The sequence below is a fragment of the Bufo gargarizans genome, chromosome 1 (genome assembly GCF_014858855.1).
Source record: "Bufo gargarizans isolate SCDJY-AF-19 chromosome 1, ASM1485885v1, whole genome shotgun sequence".
Lineage (NCBI taxonomy): Eukaryota > Metazoa > Chordata > Amphibia > Anura > Bufonidae > Bufo > Bufo gargarizans.
Window position 1 is genome coordinate 95,664,609 of NC_058080.1, and position 23,455 is coordinate 95,688,063.

The following is a 23,455-nucleotide window of genomic DNA, read 5'->3' on the forward strand; positions in this document are numbered from 1 at the left end:
GAAAGTGCAGATAAGATGTAACCCATGAGAAGAAAAATAATAAATAAATACAGAAAAATAAAATAATGATAAAGATAAAAAACCTATAGTGCCATTTAGACAGGATCAAAATATATCACAATATTGTGAAAAATCCCAAGACTATGTGGATTATAAATCAAGTCAACCATAAATAAAAGTGCATATATAAAGTGCATATCGTAGAAAAACTACTATTGCCAGATACTATACAAAAAAAGAGCGAGGATATATCACGATAAAAAACTCATTTTTTTCATTTCAAATGACACAATCAATTACAGGTAAGAGCAAAAAGGGACAGGACATGAAGACTGAGCCACTGTGGGGCTCTACAATGTGGAGAATCACATTTGGGAATGGGCATTACCATAACCAGCAGGTAACATAACATAACAGGTACCTCCTGACGAAGCCTACGTGGCGAAACACGTGTCGAGGTTGAAGTGTTTGAGAAGTGCGTGGCCAGTTTACAGCAGTGAGATGGGTAGGTAACATGGTATTCTGTGCAGGGTGGGACGGGTGGCTAGAGTGATTCTGTATATTGTCAGCTTTAAGTAGTACTCCACCGTCCTTCCAATACTTTACAGTATCCTTATGTCAGATGCCGAGACCGAGAGGATGTTAATTGCTAACAATTAAGGAATAGCACTTTGTACTCGCATTTATTCCTGTGTCTGGAGCCTCTGTCAAAATTGTTATGTTACCTTCTGGTTATGGTTACGCCCATTCCCAAATGTGATTCTCCACATTCTAGAGCCCCACAGTGGCTCAGTCTTCATGTCCTGTCCCTTTTCTGCTCTTACCTGTAATTGATTGTGTCATTTGAAATTAATAAAATTAGTTTTTTATCGTGATATATCCTCGCTCCTTTTTTGTATAGTTTGTGGTAGGTTGAGTAGTTGGGTATTGCATTTGGGTTGTTGTAGGTTATTACTATTGCCAGATAGACATATATATATGGAGGTGTCTCGAGTCTGCTCTCAAGCGAAAAACTCCCAACTCCACAATGACATGCGTGCTTATAAAAAGAAGAACAAGCGTGAGAAAGAAGACTGCCAATAGGTACGTACTAATATGTCACACCTAATAAACCAAGAGCGCTCCTGAAATGATCTAAAATAAATATAAAACCATTATTTTTTTTAAAAAGGACCATAATGTTAAAAACAATGATAATATACAATGTCAGGTAGAACATAGGCCCTGTGGTGACTGTGTTGCCTGTAACAACATAGATAAGGCAGATCACTTTTGGGATTCACCAGAGAAACAGCAATTCAACATCACGCACACCATTACCTGTACAACCATGGGAGTGGTATATTGGGCGATATGCCCATGTAAGAAAATTTATGTCGGTCTGACCTCAAGGCCCCTCAAGAAGAGCGTATTTGAGCACGCATTAGGAATTGAAGCAGCTAAGGAGGTTGATGCATCGCTATCTATCCCTAGACATTTCTTGGAACATCATAATTCAGATGGTTCGCTTTTTAGGTTTAGGATAGATACCATTTTGATTTCACCACGGGAAGGTGATTGGAAGAAATTGCTGGCACAACGCGAAACCAAATGGATCTATCTTTTGAATACAATGTTCCCGAAAGGATTGAATTAAACAAACTCCTTTGTCCCTTTCCTCTGATCTCTCTGGCCAGGTGGTGGCGGATCTCTCCATTTCCATTATTGTATGTTTGCAGTAAGCCAATCCTTCAGGGTGAGAGAATGTGAGGTCACGGGGGTCAGTTAACAGACCGAGGGTTGCTCTTAGTATTCACAGTTTGTAGGATACCCTGGGCAGGCGTACAGCAGTGATGGAGAGGCTGGCACGTAGATACTCTGGGGCACTCTCTGGATATAGGGACCAGGCCGGGTGATAGGTGAAGTGCCTTGGGTGTTGTAGGTTTAGCATGCCCGTGGCTGGATCCCTTACAGTTCGTGACCCCAGTGCTGGTAACGGTGGCACACCGATTTGTTGGAGGAATAATGGAGGACCACACGGTTGTAGTGAACTAGAACTCTTCTTTACTGAACAGTTCAACTATGCACATTTCTCCAAACAGTTCCATATAGAGATTGTTTAGTAACAGGCAGGCTTCACATCAATGGTAGGTAAAAAAAATCCTAGCAAGATACTCAGAGGGAATAACACTCACAGATCAGGCTGTACTTTCTTCAGATCCTGTCTGGCTTTCTCCAAGGCCCGTATGCCTAATAGCTGGCTTTATCCTTGGGTAGAGAAACCTTCCTCTGGTATAAATCCTCTTGCTGAACAATAAACTTCTGCCCTTCAGCTTTCTACTTGGCTGAAAAAAATTAGCACTGCTCTGTACTTTGCAAGATGCTGGATATCTTCAGGAGTAAACTTCTTCTCCTGGATGCAGGCTAGGAAACTGGGCTATCTAGCTGCATGTTAGAAGCTGATCTTCAGCTACTACCTGGCTAAAGTCAACACTGGCTTCTAGCCACACACTCTCTACTCCCTGGACTAGACCTGTCTATATATACTAGGGCAGTGATGGCGAACCTATGGCACGGGTGCCAGAGGCGGCACTCAGAGCCCTCTCTGTGGGCACCCACACCCTGTAAAAAGTCTATGGTGTACCAATATGCCTTAGACTTTTCCTGCCGTTCAGCAGCGCAGGGCGCACTATGAACAGCACAAGCAGCGCACTGAATGTAGGCAGGCTATTATAGCTCAATGATAAAGTACATGGAAGATATTCTATATTGGACTGTAGTATTCAAGGTAAATTGGTGTGTTGGCAATTTGCGATAAATAAGTGGGTTTATGTTGCAGTTTGGGCACTCGGTCTGTAAAACGTTCGCCATCACTGTACTAGGGGGTTCCCTAGCTCCCTCTACTGCCTAGGAGGAGGAACTACACCCCTAACAGGCCTGGTACACAGGAGATAACATGACATTATACATTATAATGTAATACAAAATACCATGACCATGTTCCACAGGAGGTGGAGAACAACATGACCCAATTGACCCTTGAGTAGTGCCCACCTTTACGTAGTGGGACACTACATGTTCTCTCCCTGATGTTCTTCCTGACATTGTATATTATCATTGTTTTTAACATTATGGTCCTTTTTTTTTTCAGGAGCGCTCTTGGTTTATTAGGTGTGACATATTAGTACTAACCTAAATATTTCCTGAATTATTTATAAACATATGACTGGGGTTTTGAGAGTTTACAGGATTATTTCAGGGATTATGTACCGCATGTGAGTGTTTCCACCACTTGTTGTTAGCGTGGGGTCCTTTTTAACCGCATTGACATTGTGTATATTTATATAATTTTGGTCATGAATAAAGTTTATTGATTTTCTATGAATTAGTGGTGCGTTTGGTTATATTGGTGTTGTGTGAGCTGCTGACTGTCCTCTAGTAGCTCGTCCTCGCTGTATAGTGGAGCCGAGCCTACGGCATATATTACTTCTCACGCTGAGGGAACTGAAAATGACAGAGGAAGGTTCAGGACAGGTGAGGGCACAGGGCTAGCTCCCGGCCATGCCAACTAAGCATTGTGTCAGAGGAACCCACCGACTCTTGGCTGGGGGTGTCTGGGTGTGAATAAAGTTTATTGATTTTCTATGAATTAGTGGTGTGTTTGGTTATATTGGTGTTGTGTAGTTTATGTTCCACACACTTTTTCCATACTCTTATGAGTATAGGTGTATTGACAGTCAGCAGCTATCACCTAGCCAAGATCTAGAGGAGACATCCGCCGCTTCCTCCAGTAGGCGGGCAAGTAGTGATGAGCAGGGCCACATGGGAGCAGGTGTTGCGAGCGGTCAGGCTCCTGGCCCTGAGACCTTTGAGAGGGTCATCAGTGATGTGCAGACAGTAGCGGATGATGATGTAGCCGATCGCACTTGGGAGCCGGGTGAAGAAGGGGCTTCATCATCAGGAGAAGAGGGTAGCAGCTTGCGCGTGAGGCAGCGGCTGAGTCAGCAGGGTGGCAGCGTGGCTGTGAGTCAGCAGGGTGGCAGCAGTGGAAGGTCAGGAGCCAAACGTGCCCGGAGTAGACCGCAGGAACCTACCAGCCCGGAAAGTAGCGGTGCAGGGGTTCACAGAGGCAACAGTAGCAGGCAGTCAGCACATAGTGTTGGTGGGAAAATTCCATACTCGGCCGTGTGGCAATTTTTTGTTAGGCTGCCGGAGGAGGTGAACATGGCCATTTGCCAGATTTGTAGGCAGAAGGTGAAGCATGGCCATGTTGGCACCACGGCCCTGCTTCAACACATGCAGCGTCAACATAAAGTGGCCTGGGAGAAACGTGGCTCCGATGTGGTGGTCCAGCCTGCCACAGCATCTGCTGCATCACCTAGTGGCACACACCCAATTATATACAGTCAAGGCTCCACCACTTCAGCCAAAGGGAGCTGTTTCTCCTTCCCATCATCTGCTGGTCCTGATGCTCCTGCTCCTCCTCCGTCATTCCGTCAGCAATTGATCACCGAAGCGATTGCCAAGAGAGAACAGTATGCATGCACTCATCCAACAGCGCAGAAGCTGAATGTGCTCTTGGCCAAGTTGCTGGTGCTGCAGTCCCTCCCTTTCCAAGTGGTGGACTCTGCACCATTCAAAGAACTGATGGCTTGTGCCGAGCCGAGAAGCCGTCACTTCTTTGCCAAAAAGGCAGTACGAACCTTTCACACATATGTAGAACAGAAGGTGGGCCAGTCCTTGAGCCTGTCGGTGTCAGCCTCCACTGCAGGAACAATTCACAGTGCCCCACCAGCATACCACATGTGCAGGGCATGGCGGTGTCATGCTGTTCTTCACCAAGTTTGCCTGGGAGAACAGAGTCACACAGGGGAGGAACTTCTCTGTGTCCTTCATCAAGAAATCAAGTCCTGGCTTTCTCCTTGATAACTCAAAATCAGAACCATGGTGACCGACAAGGGGAAGAACATGGGAGTCAAGGAGGGCTGAGCCATGCGCCCTGCATGGCGTACGTGTTCAATCTGGTTGTAAAGCGGTTCCTGAAGTCTTCTACCCATCTTCAAGACATGGCTTGAAAATGGCCAGGAAACGTATGCACTTCAGCCACTCATTCACTGCAAAGCACACCCTACTTGAAATGCAGCAGCAGAATGGCATCCCCCAACATAGGCTGATATGCGACGTTTCCATCTGTTGGAATTTCACTTTCCATATGTTAGACCAACTATATGAACAGAGAAAGGCCATAAACAATTTCTTGATGATACAGGTGGACAGAGGTACTCCCCTGTGTAACTTCGATGTTAGTCAGTGGCAGCTCATTCGTGACACCTGCCGTTTGCTCGGGCCCTTTGAGGAGGCCACTTTACTTGTCAGTCTCCAGGACTACGGGATGAACAACGTCATTCCACTGATTCATGTCCTGGAACAGATGCTTCTAAATCTGACTGACCAGGGAAAAGGAGACGTGGCGACTATATCTCGCGGTCACATGAGCCCTGTGGGGGCTGAACTAGAGGAGGAGGAGGACATTCGAGCACAAGCAATGAGTAGAGAAATGGGTGGTTTTTCTACACAAGTGACAGGAGAGGAGGAGCAGGAGCAGCCAGAGGAGCTACAGGGCGATAAGGAAGATGAGACAGAGGACCCAGACACACCATAGCAGTATGCAGTGGAGATAGAGACAGGGAGTCCCTATGAGTCACTTGCGCAAATGGCCTAATACATGCTCACTTGCTTGCGTAGTGACAGCCGAATTGTCACCATTCGCCAGAAGGAGGACTACTGTCTCTCCACCATGTTAGACCCTCGCCACCGGTCCAAAATGGGGGCCTTTTTCACACCCGCTGAGAGGGAGGACAAGCTGAACTATCAAGGCATCCTATGTTCGCCATCGCCCATCCTCATGCAGGTTTGACCAGGGGGCCCTCTGCGCTCATGTGCCACTGCCATGGCTGCTGGAGGGGTGGTGGTTCAGGAGCAGTACCAGCTCCATCAGCTGCAACTTAAGTCTAGAGTCTCTGATGAGCAGTTTTCTTCACCCGCCTACTGAAGAAGCTACTCACCAGCAGCAGCATCTAGACATGGAGCAGAACCTGAACCAGCAGGTTGTGGCATACTTGGAGTGCACCCTGCCACCCCACATCGAATATCCCCTGGACTACTGGGCAGCCAAACTCGATTTGTGTCCGCAACTGGCCGAGTTTGCCCTGGACAAGCTTTCCTGTCCAGCCAGCAGTGTGGCATCAGAGCAGGTGTTTAGTGCGGCAGGGGCCATAGTTACCCCAAGGAGAACTCGCTTGTCCACCCAAAATGTAGGGAAACTGACCTTTGTAAAAACGAATCAGGCATGGATCAGCCAGGATTTTTAAACACCAATGCCTGATGTATCAGACTAGATCATCCATGATGCCACACCAACACTTTGAGATCTATTTCTTCTGGCTACCTACTTCAGCTACTATTCTGATGCTGCCACCCACCTGATGCCACACCTTCTGCCAGGTGCTCCTACTGTCAGCCACGATTTTCAGCTGGTACTGGTATTGTCCCCCCACCTACCCACTCTGTCACTGGGCCACTCTGTGGTCTGCTCATGGTGCTGCCACCTCACTACTATGTAACTGGGCCACTCTGTGGTCTCCTCATGCTGCTGCCTCCTCACCACTATGTCACTGGACCACTCTGTGGTCTTCTCATGCTGCTGCCACTTCAGTACTCTGTGGTCTCCTCATGCTGCTGCCACATCACCACTATGTCACTGGGCCACTCTATGGTCTCCTCATGCTTCTGCCACTTCACCACTCTGGGCCACTATGTCACTGGTCTCCTCATGTTGCTGCCACCTCACCACTATGTCATTGGGCCACTCTGTGGACTTCTCATGCTTTTTTCCACCCTCCCCACTTCATGACTGGGCCACTATTTTGCCTTTTTGGCCTGGATGACAAGATCATTTATTTGACCCTTCTTCTGATCTGTCAGAAGGAAGGAAAACTGAGACACACAATGGATCCAGTCTATGCAGCAGCTCTAAGGCCTGTGTGGTCCCATCAGAATAGGGTTATGATTTGATAACCAAAAGGTGTGGATACAAAACACAGACATGCAAATATTCTATTAACGTGTCATCTCTGTTTTGGATTCACTCCTGTTTTTTTGGGGGGCTTTAGCAATACTGATGTATTACTGACAAAATGCTGACCGAGTGAAGGCGAATGCTCAACAGACAGGATCCGTTTTCTGGGGGTTATTGTTCTGACAGATCAGAGGATGGGCAAAATAATCAGTGACGTCAACACAAACTTACTGCTGACACCCTTTCTACTCTGTCGGGGGCTCTACTTGTATAAGCGTTTAATAGAACAGGTTCTGTAAACATCTATGTGGAATCAGCTGACTATGGTGTAAAAGGAGTGCACTTCTTCTTGACGCTAACATCGACCTGTAAGGCTGAGTTCACACTTGAGTTATGTGGTCAGTTTTGGCACCGTAACTGCGCAAATAAGTGAAGTGTGCAGTGATTCTAAGAGCGATGCCTGTCATGTGTGTGTCATACGGACTCACAGTATTATTTCACTACCACAGCAGACTCCCTATGCATGTTACTGTAAGGCACAGTGTTCTACACCACTATACAGGCTCTCTGCAGCCAGGAAATAGCTGTTTTTTAACGCGATTCGCCACAAACAAATTCAAATCGAATCTTTTCGGAAAATTCTGTGAACCGACAAAATCGAATTTTTGAGAAATTCACTCATCTCTAATGAGAGTCTTCACTTCCTTTCCCTTTTTAAAATTAGGTATTATCATATATATATGAATCAAAGGGGTTCAAATAAGGAAACACATAATGAAACACACGAGGTCTACATACTAGAGGGATCTAAAGGCATATAGATTTATGGTCAGTTGGGTAATGGATATGGAACAATGCCAGCTGCTCTGATACCCACTAGGACTTACAGTAGGGCTAAATTATGTAACAGTCGGACAGCTGCATGAACAATAGCAAGTATTCTGCCACATATGTACGTTAGAGAAGTCGATGACTGGTTGTAAATGGTAATCTCTGTACAAGCAATGGTAGACAGCTGAACTCACTAATATCCCTAGGTCGTAGTACCAGTTGCATGTGAAGCTCCAATGAGGATACAATGGAAATTCTTTGGTAATTTATTGAGTTTTCCTTGAGCAAAGACATATAAAGAACATTAGAGGTATATTAGAGGATATTAGAGGTCAAAACAAAATGCTCTCACCAGCTCTGAGTCTGCTGAAGAAAAGAAAGACACAGGAACTGAGAGAACAGGATGTGATGTCACCAAAAGGCAGGTAACCAGAGCAAAGTTAGAAAATACAAGGAAGGCGGGCTGGGCACTGAAAGAGGGGCGGTACTGGGCTCACTAGGAAGAAAAAAACGCCCCTCTGGGCACCTTCAGGACGCATTTCCTTATTGATCAAAGTCGTTTTTTAAAGTAACTGCTGGACGGATTTCAAGATTAAACAGCACAGCTTAATCCAGGTAAGCTGTGCTGCATGGCTGCTTTTAAATCGTTTTTTGGCTGAGGGGAGGTGACAGAATCCCTTTAAAGGAGCCTCACTTCCTACTTCTCCAATATTTAGTTTATTTGTTCTGTTGATTGTTTTTTTTTTTTTTTTTAATTTTTTATTTGAATTTCACATACAAAATAGATCCATAAAAATGGAAAAAACACATTACTCTAACACTAGACATAATAGTTACAATTCTTTTTCATCATTTTTTCTTTCCCTTGAAAATATTTATAGGTATCAGTATGGGGGATCCCGAATTCCAACACCATTGTATTAAAGTCCTTCAGCTTATCTTCCTCAAAGATCTGATCTAAATATATCATTCCTTTTTTCCCCCAATCTATATAGTCCCTTATTGTTTCTAATTCTTTTAAATAAAGATTTTTCCATATCGGTGTGTATTTCAAAAACCCTTTAATCTCCAATATCTTCTTAATTTCCCCCCATACGTGTTCTATTAGATTTAATATCCTATTATCAGAATTTTTTTTCCCCAGAAAACCTGACTCCAGCACCTCTAAGTGATTACCTCCCTCTTTCCACCCCCATCTATTTAATTCTTGCCTACCCACTTGACTATCTAAACTACCCTTTATATTCCCATATTGAGTTATTAAAAAATATAGAAACAAATTGGGGACCGCTAATCCTCCCTCCTGCACTGGGAGCTGAAGGACTTCCTTCTTTATCCGAGGGATCGCACCCTTCCAAATAAAGTCCGCCATTAGTCTATCAAATAGTTTGAAGGTAGTCTGCAGTATTCTCACTGGAGCGTTTTGAAGTATATAGAGTATCTTTGGGAGAAGAACCATTTTTATTAGATTTACCCTACCTTGGATTGACATTGGCAGTCTTTTCCATATATGTATTTTAGTTCTTAGTTCTTTTACTAAGGGAAGGACATTTAATTTTTCATATTCTTCTATATTTCCGGAGATTTGTATGCCAAGATATTTAAAATTTTCATGTTTTTTAAGAACGTGCACCCGTGTATCTCCCTGTAATTGTCTATCTCCTAGTGATAACATATGTGATTTCCCCCAATTTATCTTTAAACCCGAAAAAAAACCAAACTTATCTATTATCTCTATTACTCTATTAAACAGTATTTTGCAAAAAGAGTAATATATCATCCGCATACATTAACAATTTTTCTTCTCCGCCCGGATATTGGAAGCTTTTAATCTCATTATCATTTCTTATTATGGTTGCCAAGGGTTCCATTGCAATGGCGAATAGCAGTGGGGAGAGAGGGCATCCCTGCCTAGTGCCTCGAAATAGGGCAAAAGGCAGGGACAAGCTCCCATCCACCACCACTCTAGCCCTGGGATTTAGATATATTAGCTGGATCCATCCTATAAATCCCTCCCCTATACCAAATCTCCTCAATACTGCCCATAGATACTCCCATTCAATGCAGTCAAATGCCTTTTGGGCATCCAATGAGAGTATCGCTTTCTCCCCTGCAGCCAATCTATTAGCTTCGATGTTGAGGAACAGCCTTCTTATATTGGAGTATATTGTTCTACCCGGTATAAATCCTGTCTGATCTTTATTTATTATTACTTTAATGACCCTTGAAAGCCTGTCAGCTAGGACTTTTGCCAAAATTTTAACATCCGTATTCAACAGGGATATTGGCCTGTATGAACCGGGATCTGTTGGTTCTTTTCCCTTTTTTGGGATTAGTGTAATAGTTGCTTCCTTCATAGAGTTCGGTAAGTCGCCTCATTTTTGAGCTTCGTCCAGAGTTATCTTTAATTCTTGTACCAAAACCTGGGAAAAGGTTTTATATATTTCAAAGGGGAGCCCGTCCCCACCCGGTGCTTTCTCGGATTTAACCTTCCCCAGAGCTAGATTTATTTCTGCCACCGTTATTTCTTTTTCCAAATATTCTTTTTGGGGCTTGGATATCCTACTAAAGGCAATCTCGTCCAAGTATGAATCTAGCTCTTGTTTTGAATATTGTACCCTGGACTTATACAGCTCTAGGAAGTGCTCCCAGAACACTTTTTTAATACCTTCGGGTGTGGTAATTAGTTTACCCGTTTTATCTTTGATTGCACCTATCCATGATTTCCCTTTTTGATTTCTCACTGTATTTTACCGACCTTTTCACCCTCCGAAGCTAGTTGGATGCCTTGAAAGAGCAATTCTTTCCTGCTTTTCTCTAATTGATAAATCTTCATCTTTTCCTGTTCTTCCTCCCAGGCTCTCTTATTTAGTACAGTAGGATTTCTCATGCTAGCCATTCCTGCCTCTTGCAGTTTTTTCTCCAATACCTTCCCATTCTCTCTAGTTCTTTTTTTCCAATAATTTACCCTTTTAAACAAAACTCCCCTCAAAAAAGCCTTGAAAGTGTCCCAAACCACAAGTCTACCGGCAGAACCGTTATTTTCAATAAAAAAGGTTTTTAATTCCTCAGTTATACTCTCTGTGTCTGAGATCAATGGTAGCCAATGGGAGTTGAACTTAAACAACAACAAAGTATTATCTTTGTTCAAGTCCAGCTCAACTACCATTGCATTATGGTCTGACAGAGCCATAGGTATATATTTTGTCATAATCCTATTTTGGGACATTAAATTTTTATTTCCAAAGGTCATATCTATTCTCGACCAAGTTTGGTGTGTTTTTGAATAACAAGAATATCTAATTTCATCCGGGTGCTGGACCCTCCAAACATCTACCCAATTGAACTCATGGGCTACTTTACATAAGTCTACATTTTGTACTCCTCCCCCTCTGCTAGATGTCCTATCCCTGAGTGGATCCATAACCGCATTGTAGTCACCTACCGCAATCAGTATACATTCCTGTTTATTTAACATAAATCTATACAATTGATACAGAACATCTGGTTTATATGGTGGTGGAATATATATATTTGCAATTACAGTTTTAATCCCTTCTAAATAACAATATAGAAAGAGGTACCTGCCATGGTCATCGGCCTCGCGTGCCAAACATTCAAACTTAATCTTATTGTGTATCAAAATTGAGACCCCTCTGGAATAAGTCGTGTATACAGAGTGATATCCCGCCACTACCCAACCCCTTTCTAGCCATCTTACTGATTCCTTATCCAAATGTGTCTCCTGGAGACAGATGATGGCTGGCAGAAACCTCTTCATCCACTCAAGGATAGCATATCTTTTAACCCTCTCACGGAGCCCCCTCACATTCAGCGAAAGGATCCTAACCATCTAGCAAAGAGGAAGGAGAAAAAAAAAAAAGATTTCCCTCCACGTCCCTCACCCCCATAGTCCCCCCTTCTGCTAACCAGCAGTCCGGGCGACTCCATAACTTAGCGTAGCTCCTATCACTCCCCCCCCCCCCCACCAGCCTCAGAGACCCTCCCCATCCGCCCATTCACTAACTTCCTCCGGAGTCTGGAAGAAAAAAATCTTGCCTTTATATTCCACCCTTAATTTCGCCGGAAAGAGCAAGCTATACTTTATACCTGCCTCCCTTAATCTTTTTTGACCGATATAAATTCTCTTCTTTGTACATTAGTGCTAAATGAGTAGTCTGGAAAGAGTTTGATCTTTACGCCCTGTATATAATATTTTTCCGAGGTTCTTTCATCAGATAGTATTTCATCTCGATCCTTAGATAGTAAAAATTTCACCAGTATGGGTCTGGGGTAATCCCCTGGCACCCTATTTTTTGTGGGGACCCTGTGTGCTCTTTCAATAGAGAATAGGGGAGAGAGAGTGCCTGCTCTACTATTTTCCCTCAACCATTTTTCCATAAATTCAGCACAGTTTCCTCCCTCCGCTTGCTCTGGGATCCCCACACATCTTATGTTAGCCCTTCTTGATCTATCCTCCTGATCTACCCGTTTTTGTTCCATCTTAACGTTTGTTTGTTTTAAAAGGACCACCTCCTTCTCTAATTTCTGCACGGATTTCTCTAGGGTAGGAATCCTTATTTCCATCTCCTGTAGACGCTGCCTTACTTTTTCCATCTCCGCTCGAATAATCATAACATCCGTTTGCACTGCCCCAAGCTGGGTTACTAAATTACCCATTAAGTTTTCCATCCGTGAGACAGTGCAAAGTATGTCCTGTACCATTTTTACGTCTGTTTCTGTATAAGTCACTGGTGTTCCCCTCTCCCCCTCTCTCCGTTCGGCTGACGTCTCATGTGTCAGATCCTGTAATCTGGTATCCACCATTTTCTCATTTTGTGGGGATCTAAGCCCAGGTGAATTCGGGACCAGGTATTTATTTAAACCCGATTGTTTAGGCCCACTGTTGATTGTTTTGCTTAATTCAGATTTGGAGTCATTTGTAAATCAAAACCGCTGTTCCAAAAAAAACATGCATGAAACCAGGGGAATGTGGGATGACATAGGGGATGTCATTGGTTGGCTTCCATTTGGTGAACAGATCTTTGACGGGAAGTGCAATTTGCCTCCAATGATTTTCTGATGTAAGTTCAAAGAATGCAGAGATCAATAGTGATGCCTCACTGGTCTTCACAACATACAACATCCACAAGCTCTTCCATCTCAGATTACTTGTAACACAGATGGTCTATTATAGCGCTGGAATACACCCAAGTATCTCATTGAGACATTGCATAATCACATTGTGTGGGAAATATCAAATTCATAACAAAACTCAGGCGAAGGGGCATCCAGTATGATCTTTTAGCAGCTAGTTATAAGTCCTTACAGTATGTTCTAAATGTACCTGAAGGTGAGGACATGATTTTATGGTCTTGGTATGTAATAGTCTACAGAATGGCTTCTCAAGCTTTTAGTATTGGGGTCTTTCCAGCAAGAATTGGACGATGTCTAGGTTAAAATCCATGGCAAGCTTACAAAATCTGCTTACTATTGCAGTCTGAATTTCAGTATCAAGTTGACAATGATATTTGATTACTTGATATCTCAAAAATGGAGGAAGGTCTCAACAATCGGCTCCCAGGGTACATGATGACCGCATTTTACTAAATGGGAAAAAAATAAATGGTGTCGATTACTGCTGCTTAGTTGAGTGGAGTATGCTCAGCCAGTCCATGTGAATGGAGAACTCTATCCAGAGCTGTAATCAGACTTTCCTTCAATTGGGACAAAGATTGGGCCTGTTGCCCGAGCTTTGTATCTAAATACCTTGGCCAAGTGAAAGTGGTTTGCTGACTGTCCTGCACCCACTGGCAGCCTATCCCTGGCTAATTATACCATCTTATTTTTAAGAACATTAGTGATTGAATGATAAGTTTTACCTCCACTATATGGAAAAGAAACAGAGATTGTTAAAGAGGATCGGTCACCTCTTTTGACATATCTGTGTTAGGAAATGATATAACAATACAGCAGCATCCTTTTTTTTATAACTCTGCTGTTCCATTCTTACTACAAATTAACCCCTTAACGATCAGGAAATTTTCCATTTTATTTCATGTTCGTTTTTTTACTCCCAGCCTTCCCAAAGCCATAACTTTTTTATTTTTCCATTCACATAGCCATATGAGGCTATAGGCTTGTTTTGAATTTTTTTCCATTTTGCCATTTGCACAGGAGGACAGGGGCTGCTGGACACACTCCGGCAGAGGGAGCTGGAACATTTCCAAATTTTTTCACGTTACACCCTCAAACTTAAATGTATTGTATAGGGATTTTATGTGATAGATCAACACAAAGTAGTACAGTAAGTATGTGTGAAGTGAAAAGAAAATGAAACATGGTTTTCAACATTTTTAATAAATTAAAATCTGGAATGTGTGGCATGCATTTGTATTCAGCCCCCCTGAATCAATACTTTGTAGGACCACCTTTCGCTGCACATCTAGAGGCTGACATTTTTGCCCATTCTACTTTGCAAAATAGCTCAAGCTCAGTCAGATTGCATGGAGATAGTTTGTGAACAGCAATTTTCAAGACTTGCCACAGATTCTCAATCGGATTAAGGTCTGGAATTTGACTGGACTATTCTAACACATGACTATGCTTTAATCTAAACCATTCCATTGTAGCTCTGGCTGTATTTTTAGGGTCGTTGTCCTGCTGGAAGGTGAACCTCTGCCCCAATCTCAAGTATTTTGCAGCCTCTACCAGGTTTTCCTTTAGGATTGCCTGTATTTAGCTCCATCCATCTACCCATCAACTCTGACCAGCTTTCCGGTCCCTGCTGAAGAAAAGCATCCCCACAGCATGATGCTGCCACCACCATGTTTCATGGTGGGGATAGTGTGTTTAGGGTGATGTGCCATGTTAGTTTTCCACCACACATAGCCTTTTTCTTTTAGGCCAAAAAGTTCAACTTTGGTCTTATCTGATCAGAGCACCTTCTTTCACATGTGTACTGTGTACCCTACGTGGCTTGTGGCAAACTGCAAATGGGACTTCTTATGACTTGCTTTCAAAAATGTACTTCTTCCTGCCACTCTTCCATAAAGACCATATTTGAGGGGTACATAACGACTAGTTGTCCTGTGGACAGTTTCTTCCACTTGAGCTGTGAATCTCTAAAGCTCCTCCAGAGTGACCATGAGCCTGTTGGCTGCTTCTCTAATTAGCGCTCTCCTTCCCTGGGGTGTCAGTTTAGGTAGATGACCATGGCTTGATAGGTTTGCAGATCTGCCATACTCCTTTCATTTTCAGATGATGGATTGAACAGTGCTCTGTGAGATGTTCAGAGCTTAGGATATTTTGTTTATAACCTAAGCCTGCTTTACACTTCTCCACAACTTTATCCCTGACCTGTCTGGTGTTTTCCTTGGTTTTCATGCTATTGTTTGATTACAAGTTTTTAATAACAAACCTTTGAGACCTTCACAGAACAGCTGTTGTTATACTGAGAATAAATTACACCCAGATGGACTCTATTTACTAATTACGTTTACTTCTGAAGGCAATTGGTCACACTGGATTTTTTTAGGGGTATCAGAGTACAGGGGGCTGAATACAAATGCACACAACACTTTTCAGATTTTTATTAAAAATTTTAAAAACCACGTATCAATTTATTTTCACGACACACATAGAAACATAGAATCTGTTGGCAGATCAGAACCATTTGGCCCATCTAGTCTGCCCAATATACTGAATACTATGAATAGCCCCTGACCCTATCTTATATGAAGGATGGCCTTATGCCTATCCCATGCATGCTTAAACTCCTTCACTGTATTTGCAGCTTCCACTTCTGCAGGAAGGCTATTCCATGCATCCACTACTTAGTTTTAAACCTTTGCCCCTCTAATTTAAAACTATGTCCTCTTGTAGCACTTTTTTTTCTTTTAAATATTCTCTCCTCTTTTACCTTGTTTATTCCCTTTATGTATTTAAAAGTTTCTATCATATCCCCTCGGTCTCTTCTTTCTTCCAAGCTATACATGTTAAGGTCCTTTAATCTTTCCTGGTAAGTTTTATCCTGCAATCCATGTACTAGTTTAGTAGCTCTTCTCTTAACTCTCTCCAAAGTATCAATATCCTTCTGGAGATATGGTCTCCAGTACTGCGCAGAATACTCCAAATTAGGTCTCACTAGTGCTCTGTAGAGAGGCATGAGCACCTCCCTCTTACTACTGGTAATGCCTCTCCCTATACACCCAAGCATTCTGCTAGCATTTCCTGCTGCTCTATGACATTGTCTGCCTACCTTTAAGTCTTCTGAAATAATGACCCCTAAATCCCTTTCCTCAGATACTGAGGTTCGGACTGTATCACTGATTCTATGTGGCACAGTATCAAAAGCCTTACTAAAGTCTAGATAAGCGATGTCTACTGCACCTCCGCCATCTATTATTTTAGTCACCCAATAAAAAAAAAATCAATAAGATTAGTTTGACATGATCTCCCTGATGTAAACCAATGCTGTTTTTTATCTTTCAATCCATGGGATTTTAGATGTTCCACAATCCTCTCCTTAAGTATGGTTTTCATTAATTTCCCCCCTATTGATGTCAGGCTTACTGGCCTATAGTTGCCAGATTCCTCCCTACTACCTTTCTTGTGAATGGGCACAACATTTGCTAATTTCCAATCTTCCTGGATGACTCCTGTTACCAGTGATTGGTTAAATAAATCTGTTAATGGTTTTGCTACTACACCGCTAAGCTCTTTTAATAGCTTTGGGTGTATCCCATCAGGCCCCTGTGACTTATTTGTATTAATTTTAGACAGCTGAATTAGAACCTCTTCCTTTGTAAAGACACATGCATCAAAAAATGCATTAGTCTTCCTTTCTAACTGAGGTCCTTTTCCTTCATTTTCCTTTGTAAAAACTGAACAGAAGTATTCATTGAGACAGTCAGATAGTTATTTATCTTCTTCCATATACCTTCCTTCTTTCGTTTTTTATTTGGTAATTCCTTGTTTTAGTTTCCTTTTTTTTTTCATTTATGTATCTGAAGAATGTCTTATCGCCTTTTTTCACTGACTGAGCAAATTTCTCTTCTGCCTGTGCTTTAGAAGCTCCTATAATTTGTTTGGAGTCTCTCTGCCTAATCTTATAAATTTGCCTGTCATCCTCGTGTTTTTTTTTTTTTTTATAATTACTAAATGCTAACTTTTTGTTTTTAATGATTTTGGCCACTTCTGCTGAGTACCACAGTGGTCTCTTTCTTTTTTTGCTTTTACTAGCCTAATGCAATTATCTGTTGCCTTTAATAGTGCCACTTTTAAGTAGTCCCATTTCTCCTGGACTCCATTGAAACTATTCCAATCTGATAGGGACTCGTATACCACTAATCTAATTTTAGAAAAGTCAGTTTTTTCTAAAATTTAAAACTTTTGTTTTTGTGTGGTGCGACTCAGTCACTGTACCTATAGTAAACCACACTGACTGGTGATCACTCCTTTACAGTAATATCAGATACCAAATTCCCATTTGTGAATACTAAATGGGCCTCCTTCCGGGTTGGCTCAACTACTTGCTGTAGAGATAATCCCAGTAGGGAATTTAGAATATCTGTACTCCTGGCAGAACTAGCTATTTTGGTTTTCCAGTTTACATCAGGAAGATTAAAGTCTCCCATAATGATAACTTCCCCTTTCAATGTCATTTTAGCTATTTCCTCAACTAGTAGATCATCTAATCCTTTGACTTGGCTAGGTGGTCTATATATCACACCTATATGAGTTACCTTATGATTATCAAGCTGCAAGGTAACCCAAACTGACTCTAAATTGGTCTTGCTAACTTGTATTAAATTAGATTTTATGCTATCTTTCACATACAGGGCCACCCCTCCCCCTTTCTTGCCTTCTCTGTCTTTCCTATATAGAGAGAACCCTAGTATTGTTATATCCCAGTCATTACTCCCATTGAACCATGTCTCAGTAACAGCCACTAAATCTATATTCTCAGATGCCATTATAGACTCAAGTTCATTGATCTTATTCCCTAAACTGCGAGCATTTGTAGACAAGACTCTGAGCTTGTAATTTCTTAACCTATATACTACTGGCATCTTCTGGCATTGTTCCCGGGGGCAGTCGGACTGCTGGATTATCACTCTTTTGCCCCCCTTTCCTAGTTGAAATGCTCCTTAGCAAATACTTTGAACTGTTCACTAAGGACAGACATTTGTTCCCTTGAGAGAAAGATGCAAACCATCTTTCTTGTACAGTTCTTTTCCATTCCAACGAGAGCTAACATGAGACCCAAAGCCAAACCCACACCATTCACCAAGCCATACATTGAGTTCCTTAATGCGCATCTTCCTGTCATGCTGAAGGTTATGCACAGGCGAAACTGCAGAGAATGAAACAGTTGATGAAACCTCCCGTATATTATTTCCAAATGTGTGAAAAGCTTCCTTCACCTTTGTAACCACATTGCAAGCCAGATCATTTGTCCCAAGGTGGACAATAATATCCACCTCACTTTCCTGCTTTGCTTGCCTAACAATATTAAGGATATGTCGTCTATCCCTGCTAGCAGTAGCACCAGGGAGACATCTGGCAAAACCATTTCCTTAAACTTCACACCTTTTATGATAGAGTCGCCCACCAACAGCTGCCTACTATCAGTCCTCACCTTATCCTTTTTGTCTTTGGCTGCAGTATTGCATACTTTAGGCATGGGAAAGGATTGTTCCTCACCCACTGTGCCTGAGCCATCCTTCATTTTGCTCTTGCACTCTGAAAGTGCTGCAAATGAATTATGGAGAGCCACAGACTGTGGGACATGTCTTCTATCAACAACTCTCGGTCTACCAGAACCTGCAGTAACCCATCTTTCATTTCTAGGGGGCCTCTTTGGCAGTGGCATTGCAACATTCCCAGCCTGAATTTGTTTAACAGTTAATTTACAAATCTCAAAAATGCAATTTCCTGCTGCATTATGGAGAGCTGTCTACAGATCAGACAGCATCCAAACCTCCGAATAGTGGAACCTGAAATAAAAGCACAACAATTCCTGCACTGAACCAAGTCTGCCATTTTAGAGAGGGGAAAGATTTTAAACAAACAGATCTTACTTTTTAGATTGTATCCACCTCCAGATTACCTCCAGAGTATCTCTTGAATATCAACAATGCACTTATAAATGCAGCACTTGAGAATGCAGCAAGCTATATATAGTTGCTACTTTGTGTTGGTCTACCACATAAAATCCCAATAAAATACATTTAAGTTTGTGGGTGTAACATGAAAAAATGTGGAAAAGTTCAAGGGGTAAGCATACTTTTTCAAGGCACTGTATTTCAGACATTAGATATAATTGAAATGAATGGAAATGAAACATGTCTAATTGCTTTTCTGTATTCTTACTGTAGCCGAAGGAAGCATAAATTATCATGAAATTGTCAAGGAAATGTTTCCATAATGATCGGTCATGTGGACTTTGTAATGTCAAGGCCACTAGAGTAAGAGTTACTTATTCTAGTGGCTCTGCATTCTGGGATAATAGAGTTTGACATCCTAGGATTCTAGAGGTTTATTGGAATTACAATTTCAGCATTTAGAGGTATAGCATAAAATTCCTAGCTTCTGATGCAAAATCTATAACAGGACCCCACCTAGGTTTACTTGTAATTGGTAGTACTGATCGCCTTTTATATGACAGAGGAAACATTGGGCCGCCTCAGTCAAGGTAAAGGAATACAAATGCAGTGATGTCACCGTACATGGACAACAAATACTGTGATGTCATAGCAAAGGGTTATTGCACACACAGAAATCACAGGCATAATAAATAGCATCATAATACAAGAGTAATGCAAATAATATTGTCACAGTACAGGAATAATAAACAGTGATGTCATAGTACAGGGATATTAAGCACAGTGATGCCACAGTACAGGAATAATAAATACAGTGATGTCACAGTACAGGGGTAATAAACACAGTGATGTCACAGTACAGGGGTAATAAACACAGTGATGTCACAGTACAGGGATAATAAACAGTGATGTCAGAGTACAGCGATAATAAGCACAGTGATGTCACAGTACAGGGGTAATAAACACAGTGATGTCACAGTACAGGGATAATAAACACAGTGATGTCAGAGTACAGCGATAATAAGCACAGTGATGTCACAGTAAAGGGATAATAAACAGAGATGTCACAGTACAGGAATAATAAACACAGTGATGGCATAGTACAGTGGTAATAAACAGTGATATCACATTACAGAGATAATAAGCACAGTGATGTCACAGTACAGGGATAATAAACACAGTGATGTCACAGTACAGTGGTAATAAGCACAGTGATGTCACAGTACAGGATAATAAGCACAGTGATGTCACAGTACAGGATAATAAGCACAGTGATGTCACAGTACAGAGATAATAAGCACAGTAATGTCACAGTGCAGGGATAATAAACACAGTGATGTCACAGTGCAGGGATAATAAACACAGTGATGTCACAGTACAGGGATAATAAGCACAGTGATGTCACAGTACAGGGATAATAAGCACAGTGATGTCACAGTACAGGGATAATAAACACAGTGATGTCACAGTACAGGGATAATAAACACAGTGATGTCACAGTACAGGGGTAATAAACACAGTGATGTCACAGTACAGGGGTAATAAACACAGTGATGTCACAGTACAGGGGTAATAAACACAGTGATGTCACAGTGCAGGGATAATAAACACAGTGATGTCACAGTACAGGGATAATAAGCACAGTGATGTCACAGTACAGGGGTAATAAACACAGTGATGTCACAGTACAGGGATAATAAACACAGTGATGTCACAGTACAGGGGCAATAAACAGTGATGTCACAGTACAGAGATAATAAACACAGTGATGTCACAGTACAGGGCTAATAAACACAGTGATGTTACAGTACAGGGATAATAAACACAGTGATGTCACAGTACAGTGATAATAAACACAGTGATGTCACAGTACAGGGGTAATAAACACAGTGATGTCACAGTACAGGGATAATAAACACAGTGATGTCACAGTACAGGGGCAATAAACAGTGATGTCACAGTACAGAGATAATAAACACAGTGATGTCACAGTACAGGGCTAATAAACACAGTGATGTTACAGTACAGGGATAATAAACACAGTGATGTCACAGTACAGGGATAATATACACAGTGATGTCACAGAACAGGGGTAATAAACACAGTGATGTCACAGTACAGTGGTAATAAGCACAGTGATGTCACAGTACATAAAATAACCATTGGTATTCTCCACAGCCCGTGTTAGCAACAATTGTTATTTTTACAATGATTTCTGCATCTGGTGTCATTTTTTGTTTAAAGTAAAAGGTCCTTTTAGGGTACTTTCATACCTGCGTTTAGGTGCGGATCCGTCTGGTATCTGCACAGACGGATCCGCACCTTTAATGCAAACGCTTAGATCCGTTCAGAACAGATCCGTTTGCATTACCATGAACAAAAAAAAAAATATATATATATATATATATATATATATATATATATATATATATTTTTTTTTTATTTTTTTTTTTCCATGATAGTGCAAACGGATCCGTTTTGACTTTACATGGAAAGTCAATGGGGGACGGATCCGTTTGAAAATTGAGCCATACTGTGTCAACTTCAAACGGATCCGTCCCCATTGACTTACATTGTAAGTCTGGACGGATCCGTTTGCCTCTGCACGGCCAGGCGGACACCCGAACGCTGCAAGCAGCGTTCGGGTGTCCGCCTGCTGAGTGGAGCGGAGGCTGAACGCTGCCAGACTGATGCATTCTGAGCGGATCCGCATCCACTCAGAATGCATTAGGGCAGTACGGATCCGTTCGGGGCCGCTTGTGAGAGCCTTCAAACGGAACTCACAAGCAGAGCCCCGAACGCAAGTGTGAAAGTAGCCTTAGACAGGACGATTCAGCAGGTGATTGTCGGAAGGAGAGTTCCCTCCCAGCAATCGCCTGCTCATCAGTAGAGAGGAATGCTGTATTTACATGCAGGGATCTCCTCCACAGTATGAGTAGGAGCAATTGCTAATGCCATCGCTCATCTCTATACAGAATTATTATTTGCCAGCAGCAGAGCATGTTTAGACAGAATCACACTGCCGGCAAACAATGATTTAAGGGCCCTTTACACAAGCTGAGAATCCACCAGATGTAAAGGTGCCGCTGACTACCCGATGAACAAAACTCTCGTTCGTAATACGATTGTTTGTGTAGGCACCTAAATCATTGTTTGCTGGCAGCAGATGGCATTAGCAATCGCTCGTCCCTATACTGTGGAGGAGATTGCTGCATGATTTAGGTGCCTACACAAATAATCCAATTACCCGATGAATGAGCGTAATTGTTGCCACCTTTACACCAGCAGATAATCACTATCCAGCCTTCCTATGAAGCACATTAGCGATTATCTGGTGGATTCTCGACCCATATAAAGGGCCCTTTAGTGATAATGTGCAATTGGCCTTAATCTATTCTTACTATTGTCCTCCATTGTAGCTAATAAATAAGGTTAGTTTCACTAGTGGTAATACTGCCAGAACGGCATTCCGGAATTTATCGAATCGGGCATAGCCAGATCGGGTCGGAGCACCTCCAGACCCCATTGTCTATAATGGGACCTAGTGGGGATCTGGGATGTTCCCAGCATGGGTGCCAGCATTCGGTTTTTGTCCAGCCAAAGTCTGGCACTCATGCTGGAAACAGCCCGGATCCCCTCCGGGTTCCAATATAGTCAATAGGCTCCGGCTATGCTGAATACAATGAACTCCAACACTGTTCATCTGCTGGAACAGCCTGCCGGATAGTTTTAACGCTAGAGAAACTAGCCTAAGTAGGGATCCCTTATTTATTATCACAGTACATGAAATAGGATGAGTGTATGACCATCTAATTTCACTGTCCGATCTCTATTTTCCTTTTTTGCAGGGTTGATGATGATTATTTTGCTCTATGTTACAAGCTTTGCACTCTGTGTCAGTGGGCAGCCAGCAAGCAATAAACGTAAGGGAGAACACCAAAATATACAGTATGTCTGTAGCATCCCAGGATTGCCGGGGCCCCCAGGATCCCCTGGGGCAAATGGATTAGTTGGGCCACATGGACGGATTGGCCTTCCTGGAAGAGATGGAAGAGATGGAAGAAAGGGTGAAATGGGGGAGAAGGGCACAACAGGTAATGAACAAAGTTCCATCCATCTTATCTTATGTATTATTAATAATTATTATGTGATACAACATTATTATACATAAGACTATTACTATTTACCAATATATCTTCTGTCGTAAACTACATTAATAAAGTGAACAGAGTTTAGCCACTATAGCAGACATAACACTTAGACGAGAGTGGTGAGTGGAGTTTCTGGTAAATAAAACCAGACCTTTTTTGCTTATTATAATATTTTACATAGAACCAAATCATAAATGCTTCCCCAAAATGCCTTGTGCAGGGAAAAGCTTGTATGTGTTTAAAGGGAATCTGTCATCAGTTTTATACATCCTATCTGAGGGCAGCATAAACTGCTGACAGGTGTCCTT

The 23,455-nt window shown here is 42.1% G+C and overlaps 1 protein-coding gene across 2 annotated transcripts in view; it reads left to right on the plus strand.

Moving 5' to 3' along the window:
• The window catches only part of C1QTNF7 (C1q and TNF related 7), a 120,491-nt gene that overhangs the window by 91,500 nt on the left and 5,536 nt on the right, over window positions 1-23,455 (plus strand). The window contains exons 1-2 of one of the 2 annotated variants that reach the window (XM_044285541.1): window positions 12,647-12,760; window positions 22,845-23,090. In XM_044285541.1, the coding sequence (XP_044141476.1) occupies window positions 22,850-23,090 (241 nt within the window). In that variant the 5' untranslated portion in view covers window positions 12,647-12,760; window positions 22,845-22,849. Of the gene's footprint in view, window positions 1-12,646; window positions 12,761-22,844; window positions 23,091-23,455 lie in introns of those variants that run through there. The other variant, XM_044285503.1, reaches the window with a different exon arrangement.